Raw genomic sequence first — 20,533 nt, forward strand, 5'->3', positions numbered from 1 at the left:
AACAGGTCTGGGACAGGTGGCGGTTCCATAACCGCAGGCAGAACAGCTGAAACTGGAATAGCAGCAAGGCCAGGCGGACTGGGGACAGCAAGGAGTCACCACGGGCGGCAGTCCCGACGCATGGTCCTAGGGCCCAGGTCCTCCGAGAGAAAGAAAGAGAGAAGGAGAAAATTAGAGAGAGCCAAGATTTTCAAAATGTCCATAAATGACAAGCATGGTCAAATAATAATCAGGAATAAATCTCAGTTGGCTTTTCATAGCCGATCATTAAGAGTTGAAAACAGCAGGTCTGGGACAGGTAGGGGTTCCATGACCGCAGGCAGAACAGTTGAAACTGGAATAGCAGCAAGGCCAGGCGGACTGGGGACAGCAAGGAGTCACCACGGCCGGTAGTCCCGACGTATGGTCCTAGGGCTCAGGTCCTCCGAGAGAAAGAAAGAGAGAAGGAGAAAATTAGAGAGAGCCAAGATTTTCAAAATGTTCATAAATGACAAGCATGGTCAAATAATAATCAGGAATAAATCTCAGTTGGCTTTTCATAGCCGATCATTAAGAGTTGAAAACAGCAGGTCTGGGACAGGTAGGGGTTCCGTAACCACAGGCAGAACAGTTGAAACTGGAATAGCAGCAAGGCCAGGCGGACTGGGGACAGCAAGGTGTCATCATGCCCGGTAGTCCTGACGTATGGTCCTAGGGCTCAGGTTCTCAGAGAGAAAGAGAGAACGAGAGAATTAGAGAGAGCATACTTAAATTCACACAGGACACTGGATAAGACAGGAGAAGTACTCCAGGTAACCAACTGACCCTAGCCCCCCGACACAAACTACTGCAGCATAAATACTGGAGGCTGAGACAGGAGCGGTCAGGAGACACTGTGGCCCCATCCGAAGAAACCCCCGGACAGGGCCAAATAGGAAGGATATAACCCCACCCACTTTGCCAAAGCACAGCCCCCGCACCACTAGAGGGAAATCCTCAACCACCAACTTACAATCCTGAGACAAGGCCGAGTATAGCCCACAAAGGTCTCCACCACAGCACAAACCAAGGGGGGGCGCCAACCCAGACAGGAAGATCACGTCATTAACTCAACCCACTCAAGTGACGCACCCCTCCTAGGGACGGCATGAAAGAGCACCAGCAAGCCAGTGACATATACATACATTATACCAGACCTGCACTATGTACATACATTATACCAGACCTGCACTATATACATACATTATACCAGACCTGCACTATGTACATACATTATACCAGACCTGCACTATATACATACATTATACCAGACCTGCACTATATACATACATTATACCAGACCTGCACTATGTACATACATTATACCAGACCTGCACTATGTACATACATTATACCAGACCTGCACTATATACATACATTATACCAGACCTGCACTATGTACATACATTATACCAGACCTGCACTATCTACATACATTATACCAGACCTGCACTATGTACATACATTATACCAGACCTGCACTATCTACATACATTATACCAGACCTGCACTATCTACATACATTATACCAGACCTGCACTACCTACATACATTATACCAGACCTGCACTACCTACATACATTATACCAGACCTGCACTACCTACATACATTATACCAGACCTGCACTATATACATACATTATACCAGACCTGCACTATATACATACATTATACCAGACCTGCACTACCTACATACATTATACCAGACCTGCACTATATACATACATTATACCAGACCTGCACTACCTACATACATTATACCAGACCTGCACTATCTACATACATTATACCAGACCTGCACTATCTACATACATTATACCAGACCTGCACTATGTACATACATTATACCAGACCTGCACTATGTACATACATTATACCAGACCTGCACTATCTACATACATTATACCAGACCTGTACTACCTACATACATTATACCAGACCTGCACTACCTACATACATTATACCAGACCTGCACTATGTACATACATTATACCAGACCTGCACTATCTACATACATTATACCAGACCTGCACTACCTACATACATTATACCAGACCTGCACTACCTACATACATTATACCAGACCTGCACTATATACATACATTATACCAGACCTGCACTATCTACATACATTATACCAGACCTGCACTATCTACATACATTATACCAGACCTGCACTACCTACATACATTATACCAGACCTGCACTACCTACATACATTATACCAGACCTGCACTATGTACATACATTATACCAGACCTGCACTATGTACATACATTATACCAGACCTGCACTATCTACATACATTATACCAGACCTGCACTCTCTACATACATTATACCAGACCTGCACTACCTACATACATTATACCAGACCTGCACTATCTACATACATTATACCAGACCTGCACTATCTACATACATTATACCAGACCTGCACTATCTACGTACATTATACCAGACCTGCACTATATACATACATTATACCAGACCTGCACTATATACATACATTATACCAGACCTGCACTACCTACATACATTATACCAGACCTGCACTATGTACATACATTATACCAGACCTGCACTACCTACATACATTATACCAGACCTGCACTATATACATACATTATACCAAACCTGCACTACCTACATACATTATACCAGACCTGCACTACGTACATACATTATACCAGACCTGCACTACCTACATACATTATACCAGACCTGCACTATATACATACATTATACCAGACCTGCACTACCTACATACATTATAACACACCTGCACTATATATATACATTATACCAGACCTGCACTATCTACATACATTATACCAGACCTGCACTACGTACATACATTATACCAGACCTGCACTACCTACATACATTATACCAGACCTGCACTACCTACATACATTATACCAGACCTGCACTATGTACATACATTATACCAGACCTGCACTACCTACATACATTATACCAGACCTGCACTACCTACATACATTATACCAGACCTGCACTATATACATACATTATACCAGACCTGCACTATCTACATACATTATACCAGACCTGCACTATATACATACATTATACCAGACCTGCACTATATACATACATTATACCAGACCTGCACTACCTACATACATTATAACACACCTGCACTATATATATATATACATTATACCAGACCTGCACTATCTACATACATTATACCAGACCTGCACTATCTACATACATTATACCAGACCTGCACTATCTACATACATTATACCAGACCTGCACTATCTACATACATTATACCAGACCTGCACTATCTACATACATTATACCAGACCTGCACTATATACATACATTATACCAGACCTGCACTATGTACATACATTATACCAGACCTGCACTATCTACATACATTATACCAGACCTGCACTATCTACATACATTATACCAGACCTGCACTATCTACATACATTATACCAGACCTGCACTATCTACATACATTATACCAGACCTGCACTATCTACATACATTATACCAGACCTGCACTACCTACATACATTATACCAGACCTGCACTATCTACATACATTATACCAGACCTGCACTATATACATACATTATACCAGACCTGCACTACCTACATACATTATACCAGACCTGCACTACCTACATACATTATACCAGACCTGCACTACCTACATACATTATACCAGACCTGCACTACCTACATACATTATAACACACCTGCACTACGTACATACATTATTCCAGACCTGCACTACCTACATACATTTTATCCAGAGTGATTTACAGGAGCAATTACCATGTCGGCTCGGAGATTCAAAGCAGCGACCTTTCGGTTACTGGTCCAGCGCTCTGAACTGCTAGACCACCTGCCACCCGCACATACAGCAACCTTCACCAATCCAGTCCATAGGCCTACATATAAGGGATTACTTCCAGGATGGAAGGAAAGAAGGATGCTGTTTTGAAGCATTGGAACAGGCCATGGTCTTTTCGGGGCTCATACGACGTCATAGGAAGTACTTCTATAGCCATATAACACAGGCAGAGAGAGAGCCCACTTGTCATATTGAACCATCAGTCAATCTGTGACAGAGATCCACACAGACAGAGATATCACCTTCATGCGATCAGTCAGTTTGTGACAGAGATCCACACAGACAGAGATATCACCTTCATGCGATCAGTCAGTCTGTGACAGAGATCCACACAGACAGAGATATCACCTTCATGCGATCAGTCAGTCTGTGACAGAGATCCACACAGACAGAGATATCACCTTCATGCGTTGGGAACAGGGAGTCATAAAGATGAGCAAAAAGCCAGGGAATGAGACACTGACAGACTGACACACACACACAGAGATGTCTGTTCCCCCATATCTCACCATAACGACCGCCTATAACACAAATCGGCCATTTTAGAACACCCGTGTCTCAGGGCGACTACGACCCCTGTAACACCGTCCTTGTTTATCCAGGCCCCACCCGGTGAAACCAGGTTACAGGTCCGACGGACAGCTTTATGTCCCCTAACAACAACACTGTCACCCCACGGTGTCGCCAAGATGACACAAGTGGTGTAACGCGAACAATGCTACGACTATACATTCATGACCTGTCTCAAAGCACACCAGAAGAGTAATGGCCATTGAATAGAAGGATGGCGGTTTGTAAATGACTGTTAAAAGAATCCATGTACCTTAGATTAATGTGCGTAATCTTTGTTTAATCTACTGCCTAATAGCGCAGCAAAGTCCTTTTAAATTGCTTCTTTTTTTTCCATAAGTGATTTACTGTTTAGCGTTGCAAGGGCCAGATACAAGCGATTTGACTCAGTGCAGGTGCAATGGGATACCATCTGTACTGGGGCTAGGCTAGCCAGGGCAGCTAATGCTTTACTGTCATGGGAAGAGTGTAGGCTTAATGAAAGAGAGAGAGAGAGAGACCCGCCTTTAAAATGGGCAGTCTTAGTCTTTGTTAGTTTAACTTTAAAAACTGCCCTGACGCCATTATCGTGAGACTGCCATGAGAGTTTTAAAATTCCTTGACGGCTCGTGAAGGAAGAATGAAAGGTGGCTTTGAAAGATGGTTCTTGTTGATGGGCCCGCATGGTCCTTTAGGGAGACACGTAACCCTGTGTGTACAGCCGGAGTCATAGCAACGGGGTTACCGAGGAGAGACAGCATCACGCTGACATACAGGGCCATCTAATGTAGAGTCATGATTAAATAACAACACTGAGAGGCGAGGAAGACGGGAGGAAGAGGGGAAAGTGGAGAGAAAGGTTATGCTTAGGATTGACATACAAAGAGTGGTGTGAGTCACTCAGTGAAAGCACTCAACGCATACACTTTGTCCCCTCGGTCACTCTCCACTCAGATGGATGTCAACACACACACTCGCATGTCACGAACACACACACAATTAACGTACACCCCCACCCGCACACACCACGTAACACAGTCCTTGACCAAAATACAGTACCAGTCAAAAGTTTGAACACAACTACTCATTCAAGGGTTTTTCTTTATTTTTACTATTTTCTACATTTTAGAATAATAGTGAAGACATCAGAACTATGAAATAACACATATGGAATCATGTAGTAACCCCAAAATATATTTAAGTAGCCACCCTTTGCCTTAATTTATTTTCTTTTACCTTTATTTAACTAGGCAAGTCAGTTAAGAACAAATTCTTATTTTCAATGACGGCCTAGGAACAGTGGGTTAACTGCCTTGTTCAGTTAAGACACGAAGGTCAGTCAATCCAGTAAATGCTAGGAACTTTGAAAGTTTCTTCAAAGGCAGTTGCAAAAACCATCAAGCGCTATGATGAAACTGGCTCTCATGAGGACCGCCACAGGAAAGGAAGACCCAGAGTTACCTCTGCTGCAGAGGATAAGTTCATTAGAGTTAACTGCACCTCAGATTGCAGCCCAAATAAATGCTTCCCAGAGTTCAAGTAACAGACACATCTCAACATCAACTGTTCAAAGGAGACTGCGTGAATCATGCCTTCATGGTCGAATTGCTGCAAAGAAATCACTACTAAAGGACACCAATAAGAAGAAGAGACTTGCTTGGGCCAAGAAACACGAGCAATGGACATTAGACCGGTGGAAATCTGTCCTTTGGTCTGATAAATCCAAATTTGAGATTTTTGGTTCCAACCAACGTGTTTTTGTGAGATGCAGAGTAGGTGAACGGATGATCTCCGCATGTGTGGTTTCCACCATGAAGCATGGAGGAGGACAGGTGATGATTTGGGGGTGCTTTGCTGGTGACACTGTCTGTGATTTATTTAGAATTCAAGGCACACTTAACCAGCATGGCTACCACAGCATTCTGCAGCGATACGCCATCCCATCTGGTTTGGGCTTAGTGGGACTATCATTTCTTTTTCAACAGCACAATGACCAAAAACACACCTCCAGGCTGTGTTAGGACTATTTGACCAAGGAGAGTGATGGACTGCTGCATCAGATGACCTGGCCTCCACAATCACCTGACCTCAAACCAATTGAGATGGTTTGGGAGGAGTTGGACCGCAGAGTGAAGTAAAAGCAGCCAACAGGTGCTCAGCATATGTGGGAACTCCTTCAAGACAGATGGAAAAGCATTCCTCATGAAGCTGGTTGAGCGAATGCCAAGAGTGTGCAAAGTACTATAATGTTCCTACTCCCTAAATGTCCCAATACAAATTCACCCAGCCCAACAGAATGTCACTCCACCCGTCAGAAACTCTTTGGTTTAGCCTCCCTTGGGGATTTGGTTTGCTTAACAAACATTACAGGAACTGCTGCGACTCTGGGGATTAGCCTAATGTGCTGCGGTGTTGAGCAAAGTGATATGGGAGGGAGAGAGGGAGAGGGAGAGCGAGGGAGCGGGAGAGCGCGAGAGGGAGAGATCTGGGATGATATAGCTGGGTTACACATATGGCCACCTAAACAGTAATAAACTCCAACAGACATACATGACTCACAGTTCCCAAAACATACTATCCTTTCATTTCCCATAAACTCTCTCTGTCCCGTCTTCTAGCCTGACTGTCACCTCCACCTCCACCTGCGCTGGGCTGACAACCCTTACGTATCAGGGACCGTTCACACCAAAGACTCCGCCCCAGGACTCATCATGGGTGCAGGTGAGTAACCATGACAACCGCATCCCAGTTACATCACTACTGAAGTGGCCATGGCTACTACTATACATTAGTATGACCAGTCATCCTGGTTGTTTAGCTTGACTTATTATTGTATGTATGTGACACTGTAATAGCTTCTGTCTAGGGTCACTAACACTAGGACCCCCCCCACAGTTTGCTAGTGAACAGGCTTTGGTTCGGCCTTTTAGCCTAAGTAAGGTTTAGCCTACTTGTTCTAGTGAGGGATTACAACCCCATTATAGGAAGGCAGCTCTGAGCCTGTTGTTTTGCTAGCTCTGTGTGCTGTAGTACAATGGAGCCCTCAGGCAGACAGTGGGGCCGCTAAACAAGGCTGGACATAGTGCATGCTTACGTCAGGCAGACGCGGTGAGGGAGAGCTAGTCGTGGAGCTATGTGTGTGTTCCCGCAGTTCATCAAGCGCACTATCCACCAAAACCTTCCCGGAGTGCTCTATTTTTGACAAAGCCACAGTATCTGGATTTAAAACAGGTAAAACCTGGATTTACCCCAGAAAGGCAGTGGGTTAGAGGAATGGAAGATACAGTGCCAAAGTACTTAAACCCCAGAGAAGAGTTCACTCAGTCATTGCTGCTTTTATTTATTGAATATTTGGCATTTCTGTGCTGGCACCCCTGGAGGAGAGCTAAAATAGGGGTCCGTAGTGAAGGGGATAAGTGGGCTGCCTCATCTCCTGAGTGAGTACGAGCTGCCTCGCCATTCTTTGCATCCCCCCTCCTCTCTTCCCTTATTCCCACTGTTAATCTGAAATGATTTGTCGGTGCAGGAGGCTTTGTTCCAACAGATCACCCCCTCCTCCCTAATTTCCACTCCTTCACTCTCTTTTTTTAACAAAATGAGACAGTTGGAAGAGCATTTTTGTTCTCGACGCTGTGTTCAAAGGGAGAGCATTAATAGCCTGGAGATCCCTGTACTCTTACAAAAAAGGGTCCCAAAAGAGTTATTTGGCTGACCCCATAAGATAACCCTTTTTTGGTTCCAGGTAGAAAAGGGTTTAACCTGGAACCAAAAGGGTTCTACCTGGAACCAATAAGGTTTCTTCAAAGACTTCTCCTATGGGGACAGCCAATGAATCCTTTTAGGTTTTAGAAATCACCTTTTTTTATAAGTTTGTAGTGCTGTGACTAGGGCTGTTACGTGACCGTATTACCGCCACACCGGCGGTCACGAGTCATGATGGCAGTCAAATTCCATGTGACCGCTTAGTCATGGTTATTGGGCCTACCTGGTACTCCGCACTCTATTTGTCCCTCTAATCACTCTGACATCAACACTTCATGAGAGCCCATGAGCTCATGTTGCGCAACATTTCTATAGGCTATGCAATCGTGTGAGAAAACAGAGTGATGGCCTCTATTAAAAAGAGGAGGATCCCATCAGCTTTCTATAGACTAGGCCTACTATATTTATTTCTCAACCTTCCTAATACTTAGCACATTGCTTCTCTTTAAAACAGGAGTATAGCCTACCTGGCTGGCATGAAAATGAACCACGGGAAAAGCGTCCTCCATTCGCTATTTAAGTCCATAGATTACATTTTTTCCCGCTGCTCCTGTCAAAAATACATTTCACACATATATTATCTTTTATTTTTAAAGGCAAGATTAGATCAATAATAGTGTGATGGGTGAGAATATTAGCCTATCACTTGTGAATGATATATTATCACTTGTGAATGATGACCAGCTTAAGGCAAACAGCGCATGCTTTTGTTTGCGACTTTTTCAAATCATAGTCGCACATACAGGTTTATATCACAACTAAAGAGGCCAAATAGCTTCTTAAAATGAAGCTGATTTTTCCGCTTTACAACGGGTGTAGAACCTAACTGGCATACATACGCAGCAATTTTCACCACAAAAATGCACCTTTATTATAAAAGCATTACATGCATAATCGCATTTTGTGGTCACGTTTGAGAATGGTGTTTCCTGCTAATGGAAGATGTGTGCTTATAGCCTACTGCCATAGTAGTTTATCTACATTTTAAGCTGTCGCATCCCACAACTGTCCCGGACTATGTTTGGGATATTTATTTCAGTCAACTGTTGTACTATGGGGGATAGTAGATTGACTGATGGTTCAGTAGATTGACATAGGCTAGTGCTTTTGCTGTTCATTAGGCCTACTCATCTTGTTGGCTGACGAAAAGTAAATGTGGACAGTTCTTCCAATATCTTCAATATGTGCCTCGGAATTGGATAAGGACGCGTGCTGTTGCATCCCCGATGTGTCTGTCTTCACTTGTAGCCTGTGAGAAAGACCCGATCACGTGACTGAGAGCCATGTGAGTGAGAGGTGCTTCGGCACGCAGCGGGGAGAAGGGAATTATATGTATTATATTCAGCCCAAGGGCACAACGGCCACTGGCTGCAAAAGGCATGGATTCTTTTAGGGGGATTATGTCCACGCAAAGGAAATGCAGCCGGGAAATTCGAGGCATTATCAAGTGCGTCAGCCAACAAGATCTCTTGTTTATTTTTGTAGGTATTTTCTTAAAACTGCATTGTTGGTGTCACGGATCCCTCTGGAACTTTTCATTGCGCACACCTGTGTCCTATTCCCACTGATTAGTATTTGTATATATGTGCCCTTTGTTTCCATTGAGCGGTCGATTATTGTTACAATGTCCATTGGTGCGTGTGAGTACCTGTGCTGTGTGTTTTGGCTTTCGTGCCATTGTGGATTGCGCAGATGATCACGGGTCTCGTCCCGTGTGTTAATCATTGTGCCCGTGTGTTATTTATTCAAGGTACTCCTCGCTCTTTTGTTTTGGGTTTCTACCCTCTGTTTTGTTACGTGTTTGTTTGGTCTTCGTCCCCATGCCTTTACACGGCACTTCATAATTTGGGCTTAATAAAAACCCATATTACGCGTTCCTGCGGCTGTCTCCCGAATCATTCATACCTACATGGCAGTTGGTTAAGGGCTTGTAAGTAAGCATTTCACTGTAAGGTCTACACCTGTTGTATTCGGCGCATGTGACAAATACAATTTGATTTGATTTGTCAACTTGTGAATGAGAGACAAAGCAGAGCTCATGCCTTTCATGCAACTTTTTTCAAATCATCGTTAGAGTCGCATCATGCAGCCTTAGAATGTATTAAAAATCAAAACAGATAGCCCAGCATTTTTATCATAAATAAAGTTACATAAATAACTCTAAATTAAACATATAGTTTCTTTGTTAAGCGCTCAACACAAAATAGCCGAATGTGCGCACTCCCTCAAATCGTTTGGAGAAAATATAATTTCCATTCTATTCAGTTTTGTTCATTTGTATTCTTCAAACTTTAAAATAATATAAAATAATGTCATGGAATTCTAAGCAAATCTTGTCTGCTAAATGAACTAGTGTAGCCCACCGCCATATAACATAGCCAGATCAGGGCCTAACATAAGGACAACTAAGAGGATGCTATTCTGTTCTTTTGAAATAGACTACATTTTATTCATATCATGTTTCTTTAGACCTGTCTAAAATAAATAATGGATTTATTGTGATGGTGTAGGCTACATTACATGGATTTATTAGACTTTTTAAAATGTAGATGTTCCAAAGGTCTGCATCAGAGTCTTGTAGTCTATGTGTGGAAGCCAGGAGATGCTAAATGTGTTTATGTTAATTAACGGTCAATTACCGTGCGACCAGCAGTTATTTGCTTGACAGTCACCGGCTGACAAAATTTCATGACCACCACAGCTCTAGCTGTGACATCCATGGCTGCTGCCTGCTCATTCAATTAACTATCAATTCAATTCAATTCAATTCAAGGGGCTTTATTGGCATGGGAAACATGTGTTAACATTGCCAAAGCAAGTGAGGTAGATAATACACAAAAGTGAAGTAAACAATACAAATTAACAGTAAACATTACACATACAGAAGTTTCAAAACAAGAAAGACATTACAAATGTCATATTATATATATACAGTGTTGTAACAATGTACAAATGGTTAAAGCACACAAGTTAAAATAAATAAGCATAAATATGGGTTGTATTTACAATGGTGTTTGTTCTTCACTGGTTGCCCTTTTCTTGTGGCAACAGGTCACAAATCTTGCTGCTGTGATGGCACACTGTGGAATTTCACCCAGTAGATATGGGAGTTTATCAAAATTGGATTTGTTTTCAAATTCTTTGTGGATCTGTGTAATCTGAGGGAAATATGTCTCTCTAATATGGTCATACATTGGGCAGGAGGTTAGGAAGTGCAGCTCAGTTTCCACCTCAACTATCTCTCTCTCTCTCTCTCTCTCTCTCTCTGTCTCTCTGTCTCTCTGTCTCTCTGTCTCTCTCGCTCTGTTTGTCAGGTAACCTGGGTTCCCAGCTGGTGGAGTATAAAGAAGAGATGTACATCACCTCTGACTGTGGGAAGACTTGGAGACAGGTGAGTCTCTCCTCACCTCCCTCTATACCTCCCTCCACACCTCTCTCACCACCGCGCTCCCCACCTCCCTCACCACTTCTCTCCCCACCTCCCTCCATACTTCGCTCCCCACCTCCCTCACCACTTCTCTCCCCACCTCCCTCCCCACTTCTCTCCCCACCTCTCTCCATACTTCCCTCCCCACCTCCCTCACCACCTCCCTCCCCCACCTCTCTCCTCACGTCCCTCCATACTTCCCTCCCTCCCCACCTCCCTCCTCACCTCCCTCCCCACCTCCCTCCCCGCCTCTCTCACCACCTCCCTCCGCACCTCCCACCCCACCTCTTTACGTACCTCCCTCCATACCTCCCTCACCATCTCCATCCCCACCTCTCTCTCCACCTAAAAAAGGAGAAGATTCAAGGAGGAAATTCAATTCAAGGTGGAGATTAACTTCCAATCTCCTGACAAAAGCTATTATACAGTGTTCAGCTTTTTGAAGAAGTTTTATGACAACCTCTAATTCTCATGCTCTTCTTTTATGCGATGTATTAATGTACTGTAATCTAATTTATTTCTAGCACTTATCGTCCTACTAACTTTTCACTTCCTGGTCTTTTCGACACTTCCTGTGATTGCCCTTCCTGTTTTGCAGGTGTTTGAAGAAGAGCATCACATCCTGTACCTGGACCACGGAGGGGTCATTGTTGCCATCAAAGACACCTCCATCCCCCTCAAAATACTCAAGTAGGCTCATTTTACTGTCAACAAAATACTCTGTAACTCTAATACTCACAACACTCAATATACCAATATAGGAGCCACCAATGTGTCCATACATGTCCTATGACCGTCCATCTATGACGGTTGAGAGAGAGAGAGAGAGAGAGAGAGAGAGAGAGAGAGAGAGAGAGAATCTGTGTTAGTCATGAGCCCTCCAACAGCCCCAAAAGACCCTTCAACCAAAAAGAGAACCCTCTTCAAACCCAGTCACTGACACGAGTCCAAAATCCATATCCTCAAAGGAGATGTTTTTCTCCTCCTCTCAGAAGGGCACTTGCATTTGAGAGTTCAAGAAGCAGGCCCTCTGGGTTTCCAACACCGCTACATATGTACTGTAGATCACAGGGATTCACTTTCTGTTAGGGGCCCCTTGGAAAGCAAACGGCCCCAACTCAAGGATGCCCCTTGCCAATATTCTGACTTCACTGCACACACTTGTTCAAATAATGTTAGATAATGCCTGGCTTTGAATAACATCAATAGCAGCAGGGTTATTTGGGGTGATGTACTATCCCACCACTGCCATGTCGCTTTCAATCATATAAAAACATGATAACGGAGATGAGATGGCAAACAAAAAAAAAATCTCATACATAATAAGGTTGTGTGAATTTACAAGTAAATCTACACTTATTTTCATGCAGTCACATTTTGTTTGTACAGTGTGTGTATGAGGTATGGATTAACTGCAGATTGGTGCTAGGAAAGGCTGTAGTGTACATTAATTCATCACAAATACACAGCTATTCATGTTATTAATGCATTAGACCGCACCAAAGGTTTATGAACATGTGCACTTAGGATACGTTATTCTTTCAACATGCTCTTAGCGTTAGAGAGGAAGAGAGAGATGGAGTGATTGAGGGGGGGGGGGGGGGGGAGAGTGAGAAAGAGAAAGCAACACTGAGACACACAACAACAAACCATTCCCCCTAGCTAATTCTCTCTGTATACAGTATTGGGATGTCTTTCTGGCTCTGACTCTCTCTGTATATATTGTCTAATCTCTGTCTCTCTAGAGTCTCTCTAGTTTTTACTCCTAGCTTGTTAGCACATCAATCTGCATACCCCGCAGACGTAGGTCTGCTACTCAATCCCACAGTGATTCCTTTCCAATACATAACCCTATTTATGTAAGTAAGCCTGTTGATTCCGGGAGCCATAGCCAGCCACCGGGGGTTAAGTTGAGATAGAAGTTAGCTATCCGTACCCCTATCCTCTAATTTTAAAGTCCTTCCTGAAAGTAAACAGTAGCCTGTGGGTCTGGCGGCGTGTTTGAAGACCGACCCACGCAGAAACATCTCGGCGATGACACGCGGTCTAGATGTTGACTCGGCGGGTCCTTAAAGCAGGTCGCGGTTCAGTCACAGTTGGAGATGATCCGATCTCTCATGACATGTATGTAATGGCAGCATTACACCCTCCTAGACAGAAGCCTTACTAATGTGAAGGGTCTTTTTTTCCCCCTGCCTCTTTCCAAGATGGCCATTCTAGGAAAGTCGGTCGAACCCTGTAGTTTATGAATGACAGCTTCCACCCTCGTCATGGGCGCAGACTACACCTCCTACTCAGATGCGTGCACCAATCTGGACCTACCGTCACTTCACACTCGCAGGGAAAGTCTCTCAAGATCACTTCTAAAATCTGATCCCTGGCTACTGGCATATGCTCCCTCCCCAACGATCGTCTGTGAGCCGACACCAGACCCGCTCCTCAGCTAAACTGGAACTGATCCACTGCAGGACTGAGCATTTCCACTACAGTGCCATCCCAGCCATGGTTCGCCGACTGAACAGTTCGCGATGATCATGATTTTTTTGGGGGGGGCCTATATCTGTTGTTTATTGTGTTTTAGTTTGCGTTGACGTTATCCTGAAAAGTAACTCGTATACACAATTCAGCATATTGCTGCCATTTGTACAATGTTCTGCTGAAAAAAACGGTTAAAAAAAAAACATGATCTCTCTCGTCTCTTCCAAGATGTCCGCCTGTTGAAAATGACCTATAGACTTCCGTAGAGTTGTTGTAATTGTGTCGATGTTTTTCTCTCTCCTTAGGTTCAGTATCGATGAGGGAAGGACCTGGATCATCCACAACTTCACCAGCACCTCGGTTTTCGTTGATGGACTTCTGAGCGAACCGGGAGATGAGACACTGGTCATGACGTAAGTGTACCGTGGAATCTTCCAGAAATCCTCAGTGAAGCTGTACATTTTGGGAAGGGAATGATGAGCTTTTTTAGTATGGTAATAGGTCCTATTTCAAGGGAACCTCTTCTCCAAAGCTCTGCCATTGGTTCATTGGAACTCTCTCAACTTGTAACAAGTCATTGATTGGTTTCTTAACACTATTACTTCAACACTAAGGGGTCTGATTGGCTTGAGCCTATTATTCAGATGAGATGGCCAGGCAATGATTCACCCAGGAGAGTGAGAATTGGTCCTGCAGTCTCAGTGACACCTCATGCTGCTTACCTCACAGTTCTACCCTGCTCTCCTGGCTCCTCTGCTCTCCAATAAGGGGCTTAGGAAGGAATATGGAGCAGCTGCCTCTCCAGCAGGGTTTTCTCATCTCCCCAATGCACTCTCCATTAGTTAAGGACACGGCCATTTCCCCTGTGATTTTCTGCTGCACTTCCTCTTAAGGGATTGATTAGCCTAGTGTTTTCTTCTGTACTTCTCACCTTTTATGTTGCTCTCTAGCTCGCGCTCTCTCTCTCTCTCTCTCTCTCTCTCTCTCTCTCTCTCTCTCTCTCTCTCTCTCTCTCACTCTCTCTCTCACTCTCACTCTCACTCACTCACTCTCTCTCTCCCACTCTCTCTCCATTTCTCTCCCTTAATCTAATCATCTTCAGTGATTTAGATGGAGTAAATGTAGAAGCACATCAAGTCAGAGTTTTGGCCCCAGTGGGGAGATAAGACCTGGGTTTCATTTTGGCAGAAATGCGGGTAGTGGAGGGGGGTGTCGTGAGAGGACAGAATCATGAGCTGACAGGACAACAATTCTCTCCTGCGCCGAGTTGCGGCCATGGGTCTGATTTGGGTCGTCACGGAAGACCGACACACCACAGACACACACATGCACACACACGCACACACACCCCACACACATAGGCAGACACACACACACGCCATCTGCCTCCTGTGAGATACGGCGAGGAGTGAGACGAGTAGAGGACACCTGATGGCCAACCACGATTGCCCTGGTGTATTTTCCAGCCCTGACTTCGATTTTATGATGGTGGAGGACTCTCGTCTCGTCTTTGAACAGTGACTTACTGTAGCACCAAGGACAGGCTGGAAGGGGGAGAGGCCTTTCCACATACTAATGACAAGAGCCTTGGGAGGTCACAACTGTGACTGGACACATTATTTTAAAGGACTTGCAACATATGTGATTCACATGTTTGAGAGAGAGAGGGAGAGAAAGAGAGAGAGGGGGGGCAAAGGGAGAGAGAGAAAGAAAGAAAGAAAGAAAGAAAGAAAGAAAGAAAGAAAGAAAGAAAGAAAGAAAGAAAGAAAGAAAGAAAGAAAGAAAGAAAGAAAGAAAGAAAGAAAGAAAGAAAGAAAGAAAGAAAAAGAAAGAGAGAAAAATATCAAGTTGGAGCAGAACGTGACATATCAAATCAAATCGAGCTTTATTTATTCAGCACATTTTAGACATGGAATGCAATACAATTTGCTTTACAGCAAGAAAAAAAACGAATGAAAAGCAATGAAAATAAAAACCGAAATATTTACAACACAACAAACATAAGATAAAAAACAAAAGAATGACACACTGAACAACTAAAAAGCACCCGAAGGAAAAGCAAAGCTAAAAAGATGTGCTTTAAGATCTCTTTTAAATATGTCCACAGTTTCGGGCCCCCCTCAGGTTCTCCGGCAGGTTATTCCAGAGGCTGGGTGCATAATAACTAAAGGCTGCCTCTCCATGCCTCTTGGCCCTGGGCTTTGGGATAGTTAAAAGGCCAGAGGACCTGAGGGACCTACTGGGTACATAACTTAAAAGCAGGTCTGACATGTATTGGGGTGCAAAACCGTGGATTGATTTAAAAACCAACGGAATAATCTAAAACTCACAGGCAGCCAGTGCAGAGACCTTTAAACCGGTGTAATGTGTGCTCTTCATCTGGTCTTGGTCAGTACCCGTGCTGCAGAATTCTGTATGTTTTGCAGTTGACCGACCAATGGGTTTCTTGGCTAGACCAGACAGGAGAGCATTACAGTAGTCAAGTCTGCTTGTAATAAAAGCATGGATGAGTCTCTCTGTATCAGCCTGAGAGAGAAACGTCAGCATCTTGGCAATGTTCCTCAGGTGGTACAAAGCTATTTTGGTCACATTCCTAATGTGCGATACGAAATACGAATACGAAATTAGAATTTGTTCAGAATCTAAAGTAACACCTAGGTTTTTTACTTGGTGTTTTATCTTTATTGCCCGTGAATTAAAATTTGCGGCCAGATTCTCTCTCTGTGCTTTGGTTCCAACAATAAGTACCTCGGTCTTGATTTAGCCGGAGGAAGAATCTAGATGACTTTTCTTCAAAAGGGGTTTCACCATAGCAGTTTTTAGTGCAATGGGAAAAGTGAGTGATTTACGAATAGCTTGTAATTCTTCAGATATGCAATTAAAAACTGTTTTGAAGAAGCGTGTCTGTGTCAACCAGGGAAAATAAATCCATAGTGCTTTTGCGTGGTAGGCTAGGGCACATATCATCAAACTTCTCATCAGGCCTTGCTTGACTGATACCCAGCATAATGTTGGTTATCTTATCTCTGAAAGATGCCGCAAACTCATCACATTTAGATGTGGATGAAAGTTCACGTAGGTTTGCAGGGGTAGGATTTATCAGGCCATCAATGGTCGAGAAGAGCACTCTCTAATGATTCCGATGAATAGTGATCAAGATCAAATGAGCTCATCTGACATTTCTAATTGCCTTGTTATATATGCCAAGTTGCTCTCTCAGAATATCATAATGGACCTGCAACTTTGACTTCCTCCACTTCCACTCTGCCATTCTGCAATTTCTCTTTAATTGATTCGTTTCCTCACTCATCCAATGGGCTCTCTGTTTGGATGTGGCCTTTTTTCAACCTTACTAGAGCTATGGCATCAATGGTTGCCCTTCATTTCCTATTAAAGTTATGAACTAAATCATCACACGAGTTAGGCAGAATAGGTGGTGGAGGATTGTTCATACACTCAATAAAATCTGTAGCAACTTCAGAGGTAAAATACCGTTTCTTAATCATGTGTTCAGTATTACATTTACATTACATTTAAGTCATTTAGCAGACGCTCTTATCCAGAGCGACTTACAAATTGGTGCATTCACCTTATGATATCCAGTGGAACAACCACTTTACAATAGTGCATCTAACTCTTTTAAGGGGGGGGGGGTTAGAAGGATTACTTTATCCTATCCTAGGTATTCCTTAAAGAGGTGGGGTTTCAGGTGTCTCCGGAAGGTGGTGATTGACTCCGCTGACCTGGCGTCGTGAGGGAGTTTGTTCCACCATTGGGGTGCCAGAGCAGCGAACAGTTTTGACTCGGCTGAGCGGGAACTGTACTTCCTCAGAGGTAGGGAGGCGAGCAGGCCAGAGGTGGATGAACGCAGTGCCCTTGTTTGGGTGTAGGGCCTGATCAGAGCCTGAAGGTACGGAGGTGCCGTTCCCCTCACAGCTCCGTAGGCAAGCACCATGGTCTTGTAGCGGATGCGAGCTTCAACTGGAAGCCAGTGGAGAGAGCGGAGGAGCGGGGTGACGTGAGAGAACTTGGGAAAGTTGAACACCAGACGGGCTGCGGCGTTCTGGATGAGTTGTAGGGGTTTAATGGCACAGGCAGGGAGCCCAGCCAACAGCGAGTTGCAGTAATCCAGACGGGAGATGACAAGTGCCTGGATTAGGACCTGCGCCGCTTCCTGCGTGAGGCAGGGTCGTACTCTGCGAATGTTGTAGAGCATGAACCTACAGGAACGGGTCACCGCCTTGATGTTAGTTGAGAACGACAGGGTGTTGTCCAGGATCACGCCAAGGTTCTTAGCACTCTGGGAGGAGGACACAATGGAGTTGTCAACCGTGATGGCGAGATCATGGAACGGGCAGTCCTTCCCCGGGAGGAAGAGCAGCTCCGTCTTGCCGAGGTTCAGCTTGAGGTGGTGATCCGTCATCCACACTGATATGTCTGCCAGACATGCAGAGATGCGATTCACCACCTGGTTATCAGAGGGGGGAAAGGAGAAGATTAATTGTGTGTCGTCTGCATAGCAATGATAGGAGAGACCATGTGAGGATATGACAGAGCCAAGTGACTTGGTGTATAGCGAGAATAGGAGAGGGCCTAGAACAGAGCCCTGGGGGACACCAGTGGTGAGAGCACGTGGTGCGGAGACAGATTCTCGCCACGCCACCTGGTAGGAGCGACCTGTCAGGTAGGACGCAATCCAAGCGTGGGCCGCGCCGGAGATGCCCAGCTCGGAGAGGGTGGAGAGGAGGATCTGATGGTTCACAGTATCAAAGGCAGCCGATAGGTCTAGAAGGATGAGAGCAGAGGAGAGAGAGTTAGCTTTAGCAGTGCGGAGCGCCTCCGTGACACAGAGAAGAGCAGTCTCAGTTGAATGACTAGTCTTGAAACCTGACTGATTTGGATCAAGAAGGTCATTCTGAGAGAGATAGCAGGAGAGCTGGCCAAGGACGGCACGTTCAAGAGTTTTGGAGAGAAAAGAAAGAAGGGATACTGGTCTGTAGTTGTTGACATCGGAGGGATCGAGTGTAGGTTTTTTCAGAAGGGGTGCAACTCTCGCTCTCTTGAAGACGGAAGGGACGTAGCCAGCGGTCAAGGATGAGTTGATGAGCGAGGTGAGGTAAGGGAGAAGGTCTCCGGAAATGGTCTGGAGAAGAGAGGAGGGGATAGGGTCAAGCGGGCAGGTTGTTGTGCGGCCGGCCGTCACAAGACGCGAGATTTCATCTGGAGAGAGAGGGGAGAAAGAGGACAAAGCACAGGGTAGGGCAGTGTGAGCAGAACCAGCGGTGTCGTTTGACTTAGCAAACGAGGATCGGATGTCGTCGACCTTCTTTTCAAAATGGTTGACGAAGTCATCAGCAGAGAGGGAGGAGGGGGGGAGGGGGAGGATTCAGGAGGGAGGAGAAGGTGGCAAAGAGCTTCCTAGGGTTAGAGGCAGATGCTTGGAATTTAGAGTGGTAGAAATTGGCTTTAGCAGCAGAGACAGAAGAGGAGAATGTAGAGAGGAGGGAGTGAAAGGATGCCAGGTCCGCAGGGAGGCGAGTTTTCCTCCATTTCCGCTTGGCTGCCCGGAGCCCTGTTCTGTGAGCTCGCAATGAGTCGTCGAGCCACGGAGCAGGAGGGGAGGACCGAGCCGGCCTGGAGGATAGGGGACATAGAGAGTCAAAGGATGCAGAAAGGGAGGAGAGGAGGGTTGAGGAGGCAGAATCAGGAGATAGGTTGGAGAAGGTTTGAGCAGAGGGAAGAGATGATAGGATGGAAGAGGAGAGAGTAGCGGGGGAGAGAGAGCGAAGGTTGGGACGGCGCGATACCATCCGAGTAGGGGCAGTGTGGGAAGTGTTGGATGAGAGCGAGAGGGAAAAGGATACAAGGTAGTGGTCGGAGACTTGGAGGGGAGTTGCAATGAGATTAGTGGAAGAACAGCATCTAGTAAAGATGAGGTCAAGCGTATTGCCTGCCTTGTGAGTAGGGGGGGAAGGTGAGAGGGTGAGGTCAAAAGAGGAGAGGAGTGGAAAGAAGGAGGCAGAGAGGAATGAGTCAAAGGTAGACGTGGGGAGGTTAAAGTCACCCAGAACTGTGAGAGGTGAGCCATCCTCAGGAAAGGAACTTATCAGGGCGTCAAGCTCATTGATGAACTCTCCAAGGGAACCTGGAGGGCGATAAATGATTACCCTGTGCTATGGGCAACAAGGTAGTATAAATCCCCAGTGGTGATCAGATAAAGCAGCCTTAACAATAGAGGATATGTCAATAGAAAACCCCTTGGTAATAACCAGGTCCAGAGTATGGGTGGGCCCAGTAACCTGTTGGATAAAGTCCATAGATCTCAAAAGATTCCTAAATATTCAATGGCCTTGTAGTCAGTCTCTTTGTCAACATGAATATTAAAATCACCCAACACAA

General features: G+C 44.8%; 1 protein-coding gene across 6 annotated transcripts in view; it reads left to right on the plus strand.

The window, feature by feature from the left end:
• LOC139561876 (VPS10 domain-containing receptor SorCS2-like) overlaps nt 1-20,533 on the plus strand; it is a 336,538-nt gene that overhangs the window by 295,354 nt on the left and 20,651 nt on the right. For all 6 annotated transcript variants that reach the window (XM_071379250.1, XM_071379248.1, XM_071379249.1 and 3 more), the window contains exons 11-14: nt 7,086-7,188; nt 11,544-11,620; nt 12,255-12,346; nt 14,440-14,547. In XM_071379250.1, coding sequence (XP_071235351.1) covers nt 7,086-7,188; nt 11,544-11,620; nt 12,255-12,346; nt 14,440-14,547 — 380 coding nt within the window. The remainder of the gene's footprint in view (nt 1-7,085; nt 7,189-11,543; nt 11,621-12,254; nt 12,347-14,439; nt 14,548-20,533) is intronic.

This window comes from Salvelinus alpinus, chromosome 31, assembly GCF_045679555.1.
Source record: "Salvelinus alpinus chromosome 31, SLU_Salpinus.1, whole genome shotgun sequence".
Lineage (NCBI taxonomy): Eukaryota > Metazoa > Chordata > Actinopteri > Salmoniformes > Salmonidae > Salvelinus > Salvelinus alpinus.